Below are 16088 nucleotides of genomic sequence, written 5' to 3'. Positions count from 1 at the left end.
CAGTCAGCTACATTATTACTTAGAAATGCAATAACTGACAGTGTTAGAATTGCTTAGATATATTTTTAATCTACTTAGTAAAGGTTGAAGAGTCAACACAGTCCTTATCCACAAATTGTTCATGGCACCACTCTATGAGGGCACAGAATTAAGGTCATTATTCAAGGGTAGCATCTTTTAAGGTTTGATAAAGCCCTGTGAGGTGTAACTCTTAATACATAGAAATCAAGTTAATAAAATGAATGTGTGCTTTTTGTTTCTTTGAATATTCTGTATGTTAAAAGACATTTGAAAGATATAATTCATGAGATACCGGTACTTCATTTTTGTAGTCTGCATTCAAAGAGTTTACACTTGTGGGGCTCAAATGCAGAGACAGATGTGGCTTCATACAAATAGCTATGCTATGGTAGCAGTCATTAACTTTAAAAAAAAAAAAGTGTGTTTGTGTGTGTGTGTGTGTGTGTGTGTGTGTGTGTGTGTGTGTTGTTTTGAAGAGCGTTAGGTGCTCTTAATGGCTGAGCAGTCTCCCAAGCCCCTATTCTTGATTTTCATGAAATGCTAAAATAGGAAATTGGAGGATCTGATTAAAAATATTACTGTATTTGGAGACAGTTATGTTCTGTGGTCCAGGCTGACCTGGAACTCACTGAGTAGTCCAACTACCTTCAAACATGAGATAACCCTGCTGCCTCAGCCTTCAAAGTACGTACTGATGTGAGACATCATTCCTGGCTTTAAAAAATGTTTTTATGGAAATCTAGAAAGATGGGTCAACAGTTGAGACACCAGAGTTCAGTTCTCAGGATCCATAACAGCTGGCTCACAACTGCCTGCAAGTCCAGCTCCAAGGAATCCAAAACCCTATTCTGGTTTCCTAGGTACACACACACACACACAAACACAAATGTGTGCAAGTAGGTAAATAGGGTAAATAAATAAAACAGGGCTGGAAAGATAGCTCAGCAGTTAAACATACTTACAGAGGACCTGAGTTCAGTTCCCAGCAACCACATAGTAGTGGCTTAGAACTATCCCAGACTCCAGTTCCAGGAATCCAACATTCTCTTCTGACCTTCTCGGGCACCAGGTATGCATGTGGTGCAGATATAGATGCAGAGAAGAACACCTGTATACATAAACTTTTCTTTAAATTTAAGTCTTTTTATATAAATTTAATTTTATATGCATTGGTGTGAAGGGTGTCTGATTCCCCTGGAACTGGAGTCATGGACATTTGTGAGCTGCCATGTAGGTGCTGGGAATTGAACCAGAGTCCTCTGAAAGAACAACCAGTGCTCTTAACCTCTGAGCAATCTCTCCAGTCCCTAAATTTAAGTCTTAAAAAAAAAAATAAAAAATAAATACTTAAAAATACTTTTTGGTTGGGCAGTGGTGGTGCATGCCTTTAATCCCAGCATTCAGGAGGCAGAGGTAGGCGGATCTCAAGAGTCTAGTCTACAGAGGGAGTTCCAGGGCAGCCAGAACTACACAGTTTTATATACTACATTTCTGAACGTTGTACTTGATTCCTTTAAAAGTTCACCAGCCTTTTTTTGTTTTTGCGTTGTTTTTTGAGACAGTATTTTGATAATGTAACTCTCCAAACCAGCATTGAACTCACAATGTCCACTGCTGCCCCTGAATTTGTGACAATCCTCCTCTAGCTATTTGAGTACTGAGGATTACAGAGTACAGGACCACACCCATCTTCATCTGATTTTCTTTAATTTTTAATTTTGTGGCTTTTGGGGACAGGTCTCTGTAGGAGTCCAGCTCCAACCTGTGGAAGGGTTCTTGGGGGTAAGAGAGAAGAATGAGGAAATATTAGAACTATAGGTGGAGATGGCAAGAAAGAGGCACAGGATAGCTTTGGGAGGGCCCTGGGTCAATACCCAGCCACCTTGAGATTTTATTCTAATGGGCAACGTACAGCCAAGTGTAGACCCTTCAAAACACCTGGTAACCAAAAAGAAAAAAAAAAAGCTTTCCAATTCTTTCGTGTCTCTGCAGTACAGAAAATGTTTTTTGGACAGCATTCAGCACCCTTTACCAACTGCTAACAAGGGTCACACAAAGCCTACCACATTTTCTGGCATGCTAGTCCTGAAAGAATGGGCAGTTTAGGAGAGGTTATAAACCATATCTGCAGGTTTTTGTTTGTAGTTGAATGCAGCTGCATTGACAGACAGATACTTCTGTTCAGTTTGGGATTTTGCTTTCTTGCCAGCTATTATTAAATTATCCTATTTTTTGCCTCTGGACTTTTACCTTTCTCTATTTCTGCATATCTTTCTTTACTTCTTACTCTGTGGCTTGCTGTGTGGCTGGATGGCTGGCCCCGGAAGTCCTCCTCCTTCCTTTCTCACTTCTTGATCTTCCGTCCCAGTTTTCTCCCCTTATTTATTTTCTCTGCCTATCAGTCCTACCTATCCTTTCTCCTGCCTTGATATTGGCCATTCAGCTCTTTATTAGACCAGTCAAGTGTTTTAGACAGGCAAAATAACACAGCTTCACAGAGTTTAACAAATGCAACATAAAAGAATGCAATATATCTTTGCATCATTAAAACAAATGTTCCCCAGCATAAACAAATGCAACACATCTGAAAATAGTATTCTACAACAGCTAACTACTCCTGGGCATTATTTTTTTGCATGGGCACAGCACATATGTAGAGGTCAGAGAACAACTTGTGGAAGTCAGTTTTCTCATCTGTGTAGGTCCCAGGTATTGAACTTGGCTTGAGGCACATGACTTAACCTGCTGAACCACCTCACCAGCCCAGTTTTGTTCTTTGTGTGTTCATTACGGGGTGGGAGGTGTGGCAAACGTGGAGTATATGGAACCAGACTGAGGTTGACATCTGGTTCTCCTCAGTTGCTATCCAATTTATTTTTTGGAACAAAGTCTCACTGAATGTGGCACTCAACAGTGGCCAACAAGCCCCGTAGATCTGCCTGTCTCTGTCTCCCTTGTGCTGGAATTACAGGTTTATACTACTGAACCTGGTTTTTTTAAATGTGCATTGTAGAAATTAGAGCTCAGGTCCTCACGCTTGCCTAGCAGTCATTTTATCAACTCAGCCATCTCCCCACCCCTTAGGTTTATTCTTAACTATTTTAATCTTTTTGATACTGCTGTATATTTTATGTCCACCACCAGCTGAGGCAAGAGGATCACATGTTCAGAGCTAGTCTGTAATACATAGTGATAACCTTGTCTCAGAAAGAAAACACTGAAGGGGACTGGAGAGGTGGCTCAGGGTTTAGATACTGGCTGTTCTTCCAGAAGATAGGGGTTTAATTCTCAGTGTCCACATGGCAGCTCAAAACCATCTATAACTCCAGTTACAGAGTGGCTTCCAAGGGCACCAGACATGCACATGTTACATAGATATACATATAGGCAAAACATTCATATGTATCAAAAAATAATAAAAGACTAAAGACTTCTACTTCCTAGAGACCTACACCCTCAATGTGTTCTATTTTTATTTTGGTGTCAATTTATATCACTAAATATGTCTATTTTACTATATATAACTTATCCAATCAACTTTATGCAATTATTTTTATCTTCTGCACTCATAGTTTTAGATGTTGTGCATACTTTCCTCTTTTCCTAAATTCAGTGGTAGACTGTTTCTTTAGATAGTATACTACATCACTAGTTCACCTGAAGATAGCAGCATCTCATTCTCTGCTTTAAGAATCTTAAAACTAGGGTGGAGAGAGGACTCAGTGGTTAAGAGCACTAGCTACTTTTTCAGAGGTCCTGAGTTCAATTCCCAGCAACCACATGGTGGCTCACAACCATCCATCGTGGGACCTAATGCTCTCTTCCAGCATAAAGATATACATACACATAGAACACTCATATACATAAAATAAGTAAATACATCTTCTTAAAAAATAAAAAACCTTAAAACAACCTGGTGGTAGTGGTACACTCCTTTAATCCCAGCACTCAGGAGGCAGGGCCAGAGACAGGCCAATCTCTGAATTTGAGGCCAGCCTGCTCTACAGCGCCAGTTCCAGGGCAACCAGGGCTACACACAGAGAAATCCTGTCTCAAAAAACCAGAATAATAATAATAATAGTCTTGAACCATTTGTGCTTTGCTTCTCTTTCCATATACCCTCCCCCTCTTGTGTTACAGTTTTTACTGGTGGTGTGTTCTTTGGTTTGTCTTCTGTAATTTAGGTCGATTTTAAAACTTTAAAAACAAAAACTTGCCGGGCAGTGGTGGTGATGGTGGCAGCGGCGGCACACGCCTTTAATCCCAGCACTGGGGAGGCGGGTGGCTCTCTGTGAGTTCGAGGCCAGCCTGGGCTACAAAGTAAGTTCCAGGAAAGGCACAGAGCTACACAGGAAACCCTGTCTTGAAAAACAAAAACAAAAACAAACAAACAAACAAAAAAACCACACACACACACACAAAAAAAAAAAAAACAAAAAAAAAAACAAAAAAAAACCCAAAAAAACAAATTTGCCTGTAAATTCTGACTGTAAGTAGTAGTCACTGTGGAGCCAGATACCAGGCTATGGTTCCGAATCCTACTAGAAACCATTTGCAATCCTGTGCCACTTAATGGAACGTCTACCTAGTCTAAAGTTAAGGTAGATTTTTTTTCAATTGTACTTTTGTCCATCTGTGAGATCATCTCATGGGATCATACCTTTGTTGTCATTGCCATGATTACCATTTGTTTATGACAGGGTTGGTTGGCCTCAAACTTACTGTGTAGTCAAGGATGACTTTGAACTACTAATGGTCTTGCCTCTACCTCTTAAGAACTGGAATTATAGGCATGTGTCACCAGGCCTAGTGATTATATATCTTAATTTCTGTTTCCTGTCTTCATCTTTCTGTCAGAGGTTTTGTACTTTGACTGTTAGCCATTGATCTTGCTCTGATCTCTAGCCTGCTGCATAGCTTTAGACCTGGGCTTTCATCTTTCTCCATGGTTTGCAGAATTTATCATCTTGCTTTATGTATTGTTTAGTCTGAGTGCGTATATAATAGTAAAACTTGGCCTCACATGTCTTTAAGAAGTACTTTTTCTCCATAGTTAAGCTGGGCACAGAATTCTACAGAATAACCACTTTCTCTTGAATTTTGAAGACATCAGCCTACTGTCTATGACCCACTAGTATCTAATTTTCTATTGGTTCTAAAATACACTATTTTCCTCTCTGGAAAATTGAAGGACTTCTTTTTTGTGTTGAAAAATTGGAAAATGTCTCCAAGTTGGTTCCTTGGTTGGTCAGCTGATTGAATTTGAAAATACCATGATTCCCTTTAGCAGTAGAAATATTTCTTAATTTCATTTACTTGTTTTTTTTTTTTTCCTTTTTCTAGAATGCTTTCTGGTTAGATATTGGAACCCTTTTTCATATTTTTATCTTTATTTTATATATATGTATATACATACATTATATATACACACATTATATATATATTATGTATATATATATATATATATATATATATATATATAAATACGTAAGTCAGGCTTATCTCCTGACTAGTGTAGTTTTTGTTTTATGAAACAAATTAGAGGTTTTGAATTGTGTTACTTTGATATATTTAGTTCCTGCACTGTCAGACTTATCCTGCTTTGCAGTTGAGAATATGCTTTCTTTAAATACCTGATAATGAATTGTCTGTCACCATTCAGGGTTTGTTTGTTTGTTTGTTTTGAAGAAAACAGCAAGGCTGTCTGAAAAATCTAATTTATCTTGAGACAGGGCCTTACTATGTAGTACTGATTGGCCTTGGACTCTGTAGCTCACACTTGTCTAAAATTCACAGTGCAAAGAGGTTCTCATGCCTCTGCCTTCTGAGTGCTAGGATTTAAGGCATGTGCCACCATGACCACCCCAAAGAACTATTTCAAGGCTTCTAGCTTAGTTTTTGGTAAGTGGCTAGGAGACTGGTCACTATCTTCCAGAGGAAATCCAAGAATGTGGAGTAATTTTACAGTGTAACATTAACCATTTTCTAGATTTTTTTTTTTTTTTTTTTTTTTTTTGGTTTTTTGAGACAGGGTTTCTCTGTGTAGCTTTGCGCCTTTCCTGGAACTCACTTGGTAGTCCAGGCTGGCCTCGAACTCACAGAGATCCGCCTGGCTCTGCCTCCCGAGTGCTGGGATTAAAGGCGTGCGCCACCACCGCCCGGCGATACTTTCTTTTTATTTTACTTTATTAATCTTTTGAGGCAGGGTCTCATCTAGTTGAGGCTAGCTTAGAAGCCTCGCTACTTCCCAAGTACTGGCTTTACAGATCTGCACCACTATGTCTGGTTTCTTTTCCATGTTTAACGTTGAAGGAAGTAACTTCTTTTATGTTTAACTCTTGAAGTGTTTCTTTTCTTTCTCTTTTTTAATTAAACTTTTTTTTTTTTTATGTGTTTGGGTGTCTTGCCTGAATCTGTGTCTGTGTACCACTTGTGTGCCTGGTGTCCTCCAAGGCCAGAAGAAGACATTAGATGCCCTGAGTTACAGATAGTTGCAAACCACCATGTAGATGCTGGGAATCAAACTCAGGTCCTCTGAAAGAGTACCAAGTGCTTTCTTCACTGCTGAGCCATCTCTCCAGCCCCCTTTTTATTAAACTTTCTTACACATAGTTATTAATGTTGGGGGTGGCGCTTGTTTTTGGAGGGGAGTGTTGAGACAAGGTCTCTTAGCCCCGCTGCCCTGGCACTTGCTATGTAGACCAGGCTGGTCTCAAACTCACAGAGATCTGCTTGCTCTTACCTCCTGTGGACTGTGATTAAAGGTATGATCACCATACCCAGCTCACATTTTTTGATGTTCTATTTAGTTTCTCTCTATTTAAAGCTGACTAGATTCTGTTTATTATTCACAGAAGATTAGTGCGAGAAAGCTTTTGTCTTTACAGATTGAAGTCAGTTAAATCTTACATTGTATGCCGGGCAGTGGTGGAGCACACCTTTAATCCCAGCACTTGGGAGGCAGAGGCAGGCGGATCTCTGTGAGTTCGAGGCCAGCCTGGGCTACAGGGAGAGTTTCAGGAAAGGTGCAAAGCTACACAGAGAAACCCTGTCTCAAAAAAAAAAAAAAAATCTTACACTGTATGTAGGGAGATGACACCTTTTATTTTACTATTATAAAATAGGCAAATCCCTGGATTTTTAACTTGATATTTTGAACTTGGTATTGACTTAAACAGTCCTTTCTGCATTCAAATCCCCACTGCTAGGGATCAAATTCAGGGCCTCTCTCATGGTAGGCTTTACCCTGGTCTTTGACCTGAATTTTTAAAGTAAATTTATTGGCTCCTGTATATTTGATTGGATTATTATAAGCTAATTTGGTCATCTATATCATAGCATCTTATGGGGGAGGGCATATTTGGAATTGAAAGATTTCTGGATGGCTTTTAAGACAATAGAGAGTCTTTAATTTGAATGAAAATCAGCTCTGCTACTCTAAGAATTGGGACCACCTAATGTTCTTGGTAGAAGTTCCAGTTCCAGGGGCTGGTGAATGTAGCTCAGTTGATAGAGTGCTTGCACTGTGTGGAACACTTCAGTTGGATTCCCCAGCATATGAACTAGGTGTAATAATGAAATCCTCTAATCCTGCACTCCAAAGACTGAAGCAGGAGAATGAGGGATTCAAAGTCATCCTCAGCTACATAGTAAATTTAAAGCCAGTCTGGAATTCAGGAGCCTCTGTATCAAAACAGCAACAAAAATAAGTTAAGGTTCCAGTCCAGATGATGAGCATAGGGATCTGGCTCTGTGAAAAAGAACTGGGTTAGGAAGCCCTGGGACAGAGAGAGAGGGAGAGAGAGAGTGTGTGTGTACGTGTGTGTGTACATACTGCCCTAGCATCATTTTTATAAAGTATTTGGGAATGGCGACTTTGTGATTTATTGTTCAGACTGAGACACTGGAAGAGTGACGGAAATAATATGAATAATTCCACTGAGACAGGAGGCATAAATGAGAGCATATGGTCTTCCTCCTTTAGTCATGCATTTTCAAGGGTTAGGATCAGGCAGTGTAAGTCACATTGCCTACCTAGTTGACTTGTTTCCACTCTATTTATTCCCACCTACTTTTTGTCCTATAGAACGTCTTTGGGGCCAAGAAATGTGGGCCTGTACTAAAAAAGGAATGATGGGATTAATGGGAACAATTAGAGTTGACTGTATATGTGCAGGCTCTGCGTCATGGATAAAGAATGAATAATTGTGCCTGTACCAATAATGAGCGTTAAGTTTTTTTGTTGTCACCCATTATTTCCTAAACTGTAGTTATTTATTTACATGGCATTTTCATTATACTAATGTAAATAATGTGAACATGAGATTTACAGTATAGGGTATGATGTGTTTAAATTATATGCAAATACTGTGCCAGTTTAAAAACTTAACAGTTTTTTGTTTTGGTAAAGATTCCACCCAGGGCCTTTGCATGTGTCAGGCAAGAAGCTCTACCACTGAGCTACTGTGCCCTTTAAGCAAGGAATTGAGCATTATTGGATTTTGTTATTTATTATTTATCTTATTTATTATTTATCTTATTTTATTTTGACCTGGAGCCAGTTTCCTACCGATACCAAAGGGTGATTATATAAGAATCCAAGACTATATCTGAATTTTAACATAACTAAATTCCTTCTTAGACAATGTAGTCTATATATGTAAAATCAAATCTAACTAGTTAAATGTTTAATACAAATCTCATAGACCTAGTGTGTTTTTATTTTAGTTTTTGGGACTAGATCTCATGTAACCAAGGATGACCTTGAATGTTTGATTCCTGCCTTCCAATTCCCAAGTATTAGGATTATAGTTGTGTATCTCCACAGCAGTTTTATGGGATTCTGAGATTTGAGCCCTGGGTTTTCAGTACATGTACAAGCGTTGTATCAACTGAGCTACATTCCCATCGTGTGCATGCGCACACACATTTAAAACATGTGGACGTCAAAGCACAACTTATGGGAGTCTGTTCTCTAAAGAACATCCAATTATGAGCCACTGAGAACATAAAAGTACAGATGACCTGAGTTAAATTATCAGAACCCACATAAAGGTAGAGAGAACCAACTCCACAAAATTTCCTTTGACCTCCATACCCACACCTTTCTCTCTCTCTCCCTTTCTTTCTCTCTGTCTCTGTCTCTCTCTCTTTTCTCTCTCTCTCTGACACACACACACACACACACAATAATTTTTCTTAAAGAATGTCAGGTTGAGGCTAGGAATAGCATATATGAAGCCCTGATTTCAATTCCCAGCACTGCAAAATAGTAAATAAATGAATAAATTTTTTAAAATGTTACATTATCCATAAAAAATGAAATGTTATTTAGACAGATTTCCCGTTGTGAAAATGTGAGGTTATCTTTCTCGTTCTGTAATTGTCATTTATGCAGAAAGTGTTGGCTAGTTTTATATTAAAATATGGGAACTTCAGCCAAATAGAAATTATGAGTTTCTTTGGGCTCTAAGTTTTTTGTTTCTGTTTTTGTTTTTTTTTGTTTGTTTGTTTTTGTTTTCTTTTTCATATTGGACTGAAATCTGGCACCCTGTAACTTCCATCTGTTGATTCTAGTTCTTTTCTCTGGAGCAGCATGGAGTAAGTGTCTTCTTTTAGAAGGCAGCTATCATCTTTTCTAGAATCTTCCATTTTTTATATGAAATAAAATCCTTACCTATAAGTTTCATTATTGATTTCCTTTGGTCAAATTTTAGTTGATTGGTGTTTTCCATAATGCAGGTTAAATATGGTGACCCAAAATACTAATTTTATAGTCTTTCTATGCTGCCATGCACATCAATACAGGATACACTGTACTTTATAACCCATAAATCACATACTCGTAATTAGTGCTATCAGCAGTTCACACCCCCCCAGCTATTCTTAACTGTCGGCTCGTACTAACCCTTGTTGTTAGCCAAAACAGTTCAGCTAGTGGGTGTCTCTGCTTTTGAGACACCCAATAGTAGTACCTTGGTAGTACAGTCTTAGCAGGTGAACTTTTAATGAAAATGAAAAACTATGCCATCTTGTGATAACAGCTGTATGACTTGAGTTTTATATAACACAGAGTCTCATTTTAAAGAAGTTAAAGTAACATTTCTATAAGACTTTTAGGTGGAATTCATTTGATTACTATTTTGGAAAATGCTTTTGCCTTTTGAGGCTTAGATGGGAATGACTGCAGAACATCTGCCTTAGGGCCTTTTACAATAAGCCCTATTAAATTTCTAAAAGAACTTAACTAATGAAATGCTACTTGTAAGCTGGAAATTTTATCATATATTCCATTGTAAGTTGTATAAGATTTAATTTAATCTTTGTTGAGATTTTTAATTATATAGAATAAAATAAAGAACTTTATATATACAAATGCTTTTTTAAATTCCTAATTCGGTATAATTTTTTTCCTTCCTGGTGTTTCATATCTCTTGCTTTGCCATGTGATTCATGATCTGATGCATAATATATGTGAATATATAAAGTATTGTGATTAAGGAATGAAAATTTAGTTTAAAAAATAGTAACTGATAATAGTATTGAGTAGAAAGTATTGAGTTCAGCTCCTTAGCCTTCTGTAGTCACTAATTCTATTACTTGAAAAATATGCTTTTAGTTGATAATTTTAAGATGATTCCTTGATTTTAAAAATTAAATCATACTTCCCGTGTTTTTAAGTTGATAAGTGATTTTAAGATGACTAACTGCCTGATTTTAAAATTAAATTATTATATTTATTCTTCTACTTCACAATATAGCCAGCAGCCAGCTTCGGGTGTAGCCTATTCTCATCCAACTACAGTTGCTAGCTACACTGTCCATCAGGCTCCAGTAGCTGCTCACACAGTTACTGCTGCTTACGCACCAGCAGCCGCCACAGTTGCAGTTGCCAGGCCCGCTCCAGTAGCTGTTGCAGCTGCTGCAACAGCTGCTGCTTATGGAGGCTACCCCACTGCACACACAGCAACAGACTATGGTTACACCCAGAGGCAACAAGAAGCACCACCACCACCACCCCCAGCTACTACACAAAACTACCAGGTAAGAAAACAACTAGCTTCAGTAGCCTTAAAGTGTACATTAATGGGTTCAGATATAATAGAAGGCCTAAGCCAGTACTTCTAAATGTACTTACAGTGATAAAGTGAATGATATCCTTAGTGTTTAAGGGTATGATCCAAGCATTAAGTTTCTTTACAGTGGATTTTACATTAATTCTCCTTTGCTAGTTTTACCCTATTACACATACGTGTCTTTATATGTGTTTAAGTTTTTTAAAAGGTTACACAAATTATTGTTTAAATGCTTTCATTTTACCCTAAGTTTATGGAGAAAAGAAATTACATAGGAAAAATGTTCTTTGTTTACACAAGTGAGCTTTACTTGTCCATTTGGGATAGGGAAGTTTGAAGCTCATAGTTGTAAGCTACATTGAATAAATATTACATGTTTTCTTGAAATTTATCAGAGTTGCTGGTCCTCTTGCTTATACTTTAATGCTGTATGTATCACCTAGTCCCATGGAAATTCTTTCTCTAATACCATAGGATTTATCTTTAAATGCAAAATTACAGTCATGGTGGGGTTTTTTTGGTTTTTGGTTTTTGGTGGGTTTTGTTTTTGAGTAAAATGGGTTTATTTGATTAAGTTACATATTTAATGTTTTGAAATTCTCATTGAAGTCAAACATACTGCTTGAAGTCGTTTTTATTTTTAAAAGTTCAAAATTAGTTGTATTTGTATTAAAACTTGATTGTATTACTATTTACTATTTATTATATTTATATTTATTGTTAATGATTTATTTCCTTATGATAAACTAGTAATTTGATTAGTTGTATTGTATTGAAACTATATGTCTAGGCCTATAACTAACTATGTTTTATTTTCCTTTGTTATATTTTTAGATAGTAAGGATTTTTTCCTGCCACTTAAGTCAAGGCTTTTGTTTTTCATTTCTTCTCTTAGGACTCATATTCATATGTAAGATCCACAGCCCCTGCTGTAGCTTATGATAGTAAGCAGTACTACCAACAGCCTACAGCAACTGCTGCTGCTGTAGCTGCTGCTGCCCAGCCTCAGCCTTCTGTTGCTGAAACCTACTATCAGACAGGTGGGCTTTATGAGCATAAACAGTTTGAGTATCAATTATTGAAATATATGTTTGGGGTATTCTAATGAAAACAAACTGCAGAATCCATCTACAATGGTTCTATTAATGTCCTTGTTTTCTACTACTATAATGCCATTGAGTCACAAGAGGATGATTAAGAGAAATGATGGTGTCCGTTTGTTCTGGAAGTGTATGCTGTTTGTGGTTTACAGCATAGGATTTCTGTCTTGCTGAAATCAACTGTACAAAAGAAACTGTGACACTAACTTCTACCACATGCTATACCAGACATGCCTCATTTATAATACTTGACTGTCTTAGTAACTAGTTGGTACTTTTATGGGCCCATATTTTTATCCGTAATGACAGGTGGTTCTGTTACCAACCACTGATAATGGGTTTCACTCCCCACGTTTGTAAAACTAATTGTTAAACACCACCACAACTCTTTTCCAGTCCACTGCTACGCCCAGAGTACTGAGCCGGCTACATCCACTGAACATCCCTAATGTTAAATATAGTTCAAGTGCAGAAAGTTTTTTGTCTGTGTAGAAACCTCCATATTTGTAGACATTGAAGGATGGACTTATTACAGACTTGAGAACTTGACCAAAATAAAATAACAAAAAAAAAAAAAAACATTTTTAAGGAGCTTTATTTTAAAGCTGAGGAGCTAGGAATATAGCTCAGCTGGGATAGTGCTTACCCTGTTTGCATAACGCCCTAGGTCCAGCCCACAACTTCATATGATGCATGTCTGTAATCCCAGCATTTGGTAGGTGGAAGTAGGAGGATCAGGAGGTCAAGACTATACTTCAGCTGCATAGTAGATTTGAGGCTAGCTTCGATTATATTAGACCCTCTTTCAAAAAAAATGCTGAGGTCTGAAGATTGAGCAATATCTTATTTTTGAAGGTAGATTAGAACCTTTGGTTTGCAAAAGGTCAAACTGGTTTCATTATCATGAGTGGGAAGTGATTTCTTTTCCCTCTCCATCTCTGTTCTTTATACACATCTATACATGAAGTAGTTGCCCATCTCTTCAGTGTCTCTGATGTTTTGATTTTGTAAATCTCTTAAAAGTTGGCAGAGTGCTTGCCCTGAAAACTATTTTGAAGGTCACATCCATGTGTTTATAATCCTAGCATGTGGGAGGCATGAGTTTGAGGCCAGGCTGGGCTTATCTAGTAAATGTAAGGCCCTGGCTCAGAATGTGTGTCTATAAGTTGGAATGGCTGGCCTTTTTATGATCATTTCTCTGATTGTATGTATGTGTACACACACACACACACACACACACACACACACACACACACACACACGAACTTCATAGTTATTCCAAGACTAGTCTTGTGCTTAAGAGTGCTGAATTATGTGAGAGTCAGAAGATCTTGATTGATTGATTTTTTTTTTTTTTTTGGACATTGACTGACTTTAGTTATTTAGGTCTTAGATATTAGATTTTTCTGTAAAATACTATCTTAATCTGTGTTCTTTGGTTTGGGTATAGGTAAGTTTAAAATTATCTTAACTGAGCATCAAGTAAGTTTTTACTCTTGTATTTGGGCATTTCTCGGAAATGAAACCATTAATAAGTGACAAGTAATTAATGAGAAATATGATTAATAAGGTTTTTTTCATATTTTGAATATTGTCAAAGACAAAGTTTAGTAAAACATGAATAGTAGCCATTTAAGAATAGCTTTTTTTTTTTGGTAATGGCACATGCCTTTGATCCCAGCACTCGGGAGGCAGAGGCAGGCACATCTCTGAGTTTGAGGGCAGCCTGGTATATAAAAGTGAATTCCAGGACAGGAAGGACTGAACAGACAAACCTTGTCTTAAAAAACCAAAATAAATAAATAGAATAGAATAGCTTTTTTTCAGGCTATTTGGAGAATAATATTTGTGAGTGGAGTTAAATTCACTTGAGTAAATTGGCAAAATGCAGTGATGGTATATGAGCAAGTTTCAGGATTAAGCACTGAAATTTTTAATATGAATTAAAATACAAATTTAGCTCTCTTTGTTCTCTTTGCAACATTAAGCCTTTCAAGTAGACTGATTTATTTAAATACATATCCACAAGTTATACAGAAACTTTTTAATCTGTCACTTATAAATAGTACAGCTGTTCTGGTTGTAATTGTGATGAACTGTCATGCCAGAAATGAAGAGACATTTGGGGAAAGGTAGTAAATGAATTTACATGTTTTATTCATATTAGTAGTAAAAGCTGTATCATTTGCTCAGAAGAAATTGCTAAGACTTCTGATTGCTATTGCTTTTAGTTCTTTAAGTATATTGTTACAGTGACTGGAGTTACACTTCTCTTCTTGTGATATCTTTCTTGCTTTAGCTCCTAAAGCAGGTTATAGTCAAGGTGCAACACAGTATACTCAAGCCCAGCAAGCTCGACAAGTGACAGCCATAAAACCAGCCACACCAAGTCCAGCTACCACTACTTTCTCCATTTATCCTGTGTCCTCCACCGTACAACCAGTGGCAGCTGCGGCTACTGTGGTGCCGTCCTACACTCAGAGTGCTACTTACAGTACCACAGCAGTTACTTATTCTGGTAAGACTGACAAGCTGTATTTAAATGGTAAAGAAATTGCAAAGCACTGACTAGACACTGTCCTGATTTCCTCTGGAATTATTTCACTTGTAGTAGCAGGAATTAAATTAATTGATGGTTGTAAAGTATTTGCACCTCATGTGACAAAAGGTCCATATTATAAGCAGTGTTGTTGTCGATGGCGGTGGTAGTAGAAGCCCTAAGCAGATAATATACTGCCCTTTGGGGGAATTTGAAAGCTAGTCATGTGTTCTGACCTAGCTTTTCAGTTGGAAGAGATAGCATACAGTCTATTGCAGGATTGTTTTCTGATAGTGAATTTGAAAATACAAGGTTAACACTTAAAGACAACCGTAGACAAATGATGTGTATTGTTTCTTTGGTTCTTGGTGAGCTATTTCTTTGTATTTATTGTCATAAATAAATAGTCCCTGAAAATGTTGGCAGCTTTTTTATAAACTTCCATGAAATTGTGGTTATATGACACACCTGTCTTAAATAACAATGACTTGATTTCTGACTAAGTAATTAATTTTGCAGGGATGAAAACTGCATGTGTATTTTTGTAGACTCCTGACTGACTTTGTACTGCTATATGTGTATTGCTTGTATTCTTTAATACCCTATCCTGTTCTGTGGAGGCTTTAAGGTGACATAGACAGTTTGAGTTCTTAACCTTTTTCTGCTTTGCTATATTCTGAGTATCAGAAGCATAGTTAATGAATTCTAGAAGATACCTTTGTTTTTCTCAGATTTCTTATCTCTGACTCTAGGAATACAGTGGAACTAGGCAAGCAGATAGTTTGAGAAGAGCAACCCGTGATATTTTGAGATGAGACTGTAGATGTATGTATGCAAAGCCTTGTGTAACTGATGTGATTGTTATTTTATCTTAGCAACATGTGGAACCAAATTGGAATGAGGAAAGGGTCTGTTTTGGTGGAAGCTCCACCTTAGCCCCTGGCATCCATATACCCAAAGAGTCTGGAATGTTCTGGTGGAAGCCCCACCTCTCTGCCCAGATGCTGTCCCTCAGGTCCTCCCCCAGAGATGCTCAAGACCACTCCCACAGGGTATTTAAACTGCACCCCAGAAAACAGACATGGTTTTTCAGTCTCTTGTCCCCTTCTCCTCTCTGGGGGGCCGGAGAATCACCCAGGAATGCTTTACCCATTAAACTGGGGCTTTTTCTAATTTGGTCTGATTTGGATTGCTGCGTCGACGGAGAGGCTTATCAGGGTGCAGAAACTTTTTAGGGTCTTGTCTGAGAAGTCTGACCAAATTGTGGATAGGGACCTGATTAAAGGAAGTTAGAGTAGAGAATCATTTTTTATTAAGAGTAAAGATGTGGTCCAGGATTTTCTTTATTTAGGA

The 16088-nt window shown here is 37.6% G+C and overlaps 1 protein-coding gene across 4 annotated transcripts in view; it reads left to right on the top strand.

Annotated features, from left to right (window-relative positions):
* Zfr (zinc finger RNA binding protein) overlaps nt 1-16088 on the top strand; it is a 64671-nt gene that overhangs the window by 6792 nt on the left and 41791 nt on the right. For all 4 annotated transcript variants that reach the window (XM_052743103.1, XM_052743101.1, XM_052743104.1 and 1 more), the window contains exons 3-5: nt 10782-11064; nt 11992-12136; nt 14496-14714. In XM_052743103.1, coding sequence (XP_052599063.1) covers nt 10782-11064; nt 11992-12136; nt 14496-14714 — 647 coding nt within the window. The remainder of the gene's footprint in view (nt 1-10781; nt 11065-11991; nt 12137-14495; nt 14715-16088) is intronic.

This window comes from Peromyscus californicus, unplaced genomic scaffold (assembly GCF_007827085.1).
Source record: "Peromyscus californicus insignis strain IS unplaced genomic scaffold, ASM782708v3 Scaffold_18__1_contigs__length_77618521, whole genome shotgun sequence".
NCBI classification, from domain to species: Eukaryota; Metazoa; Chordata; class Mammalia; order Rodentia; family Cricetidae; genus Peromyscus; species Peromyscus californicus.
This window is presented reverse-complemented; position numbering and strand designations above follow the sequence as displayed.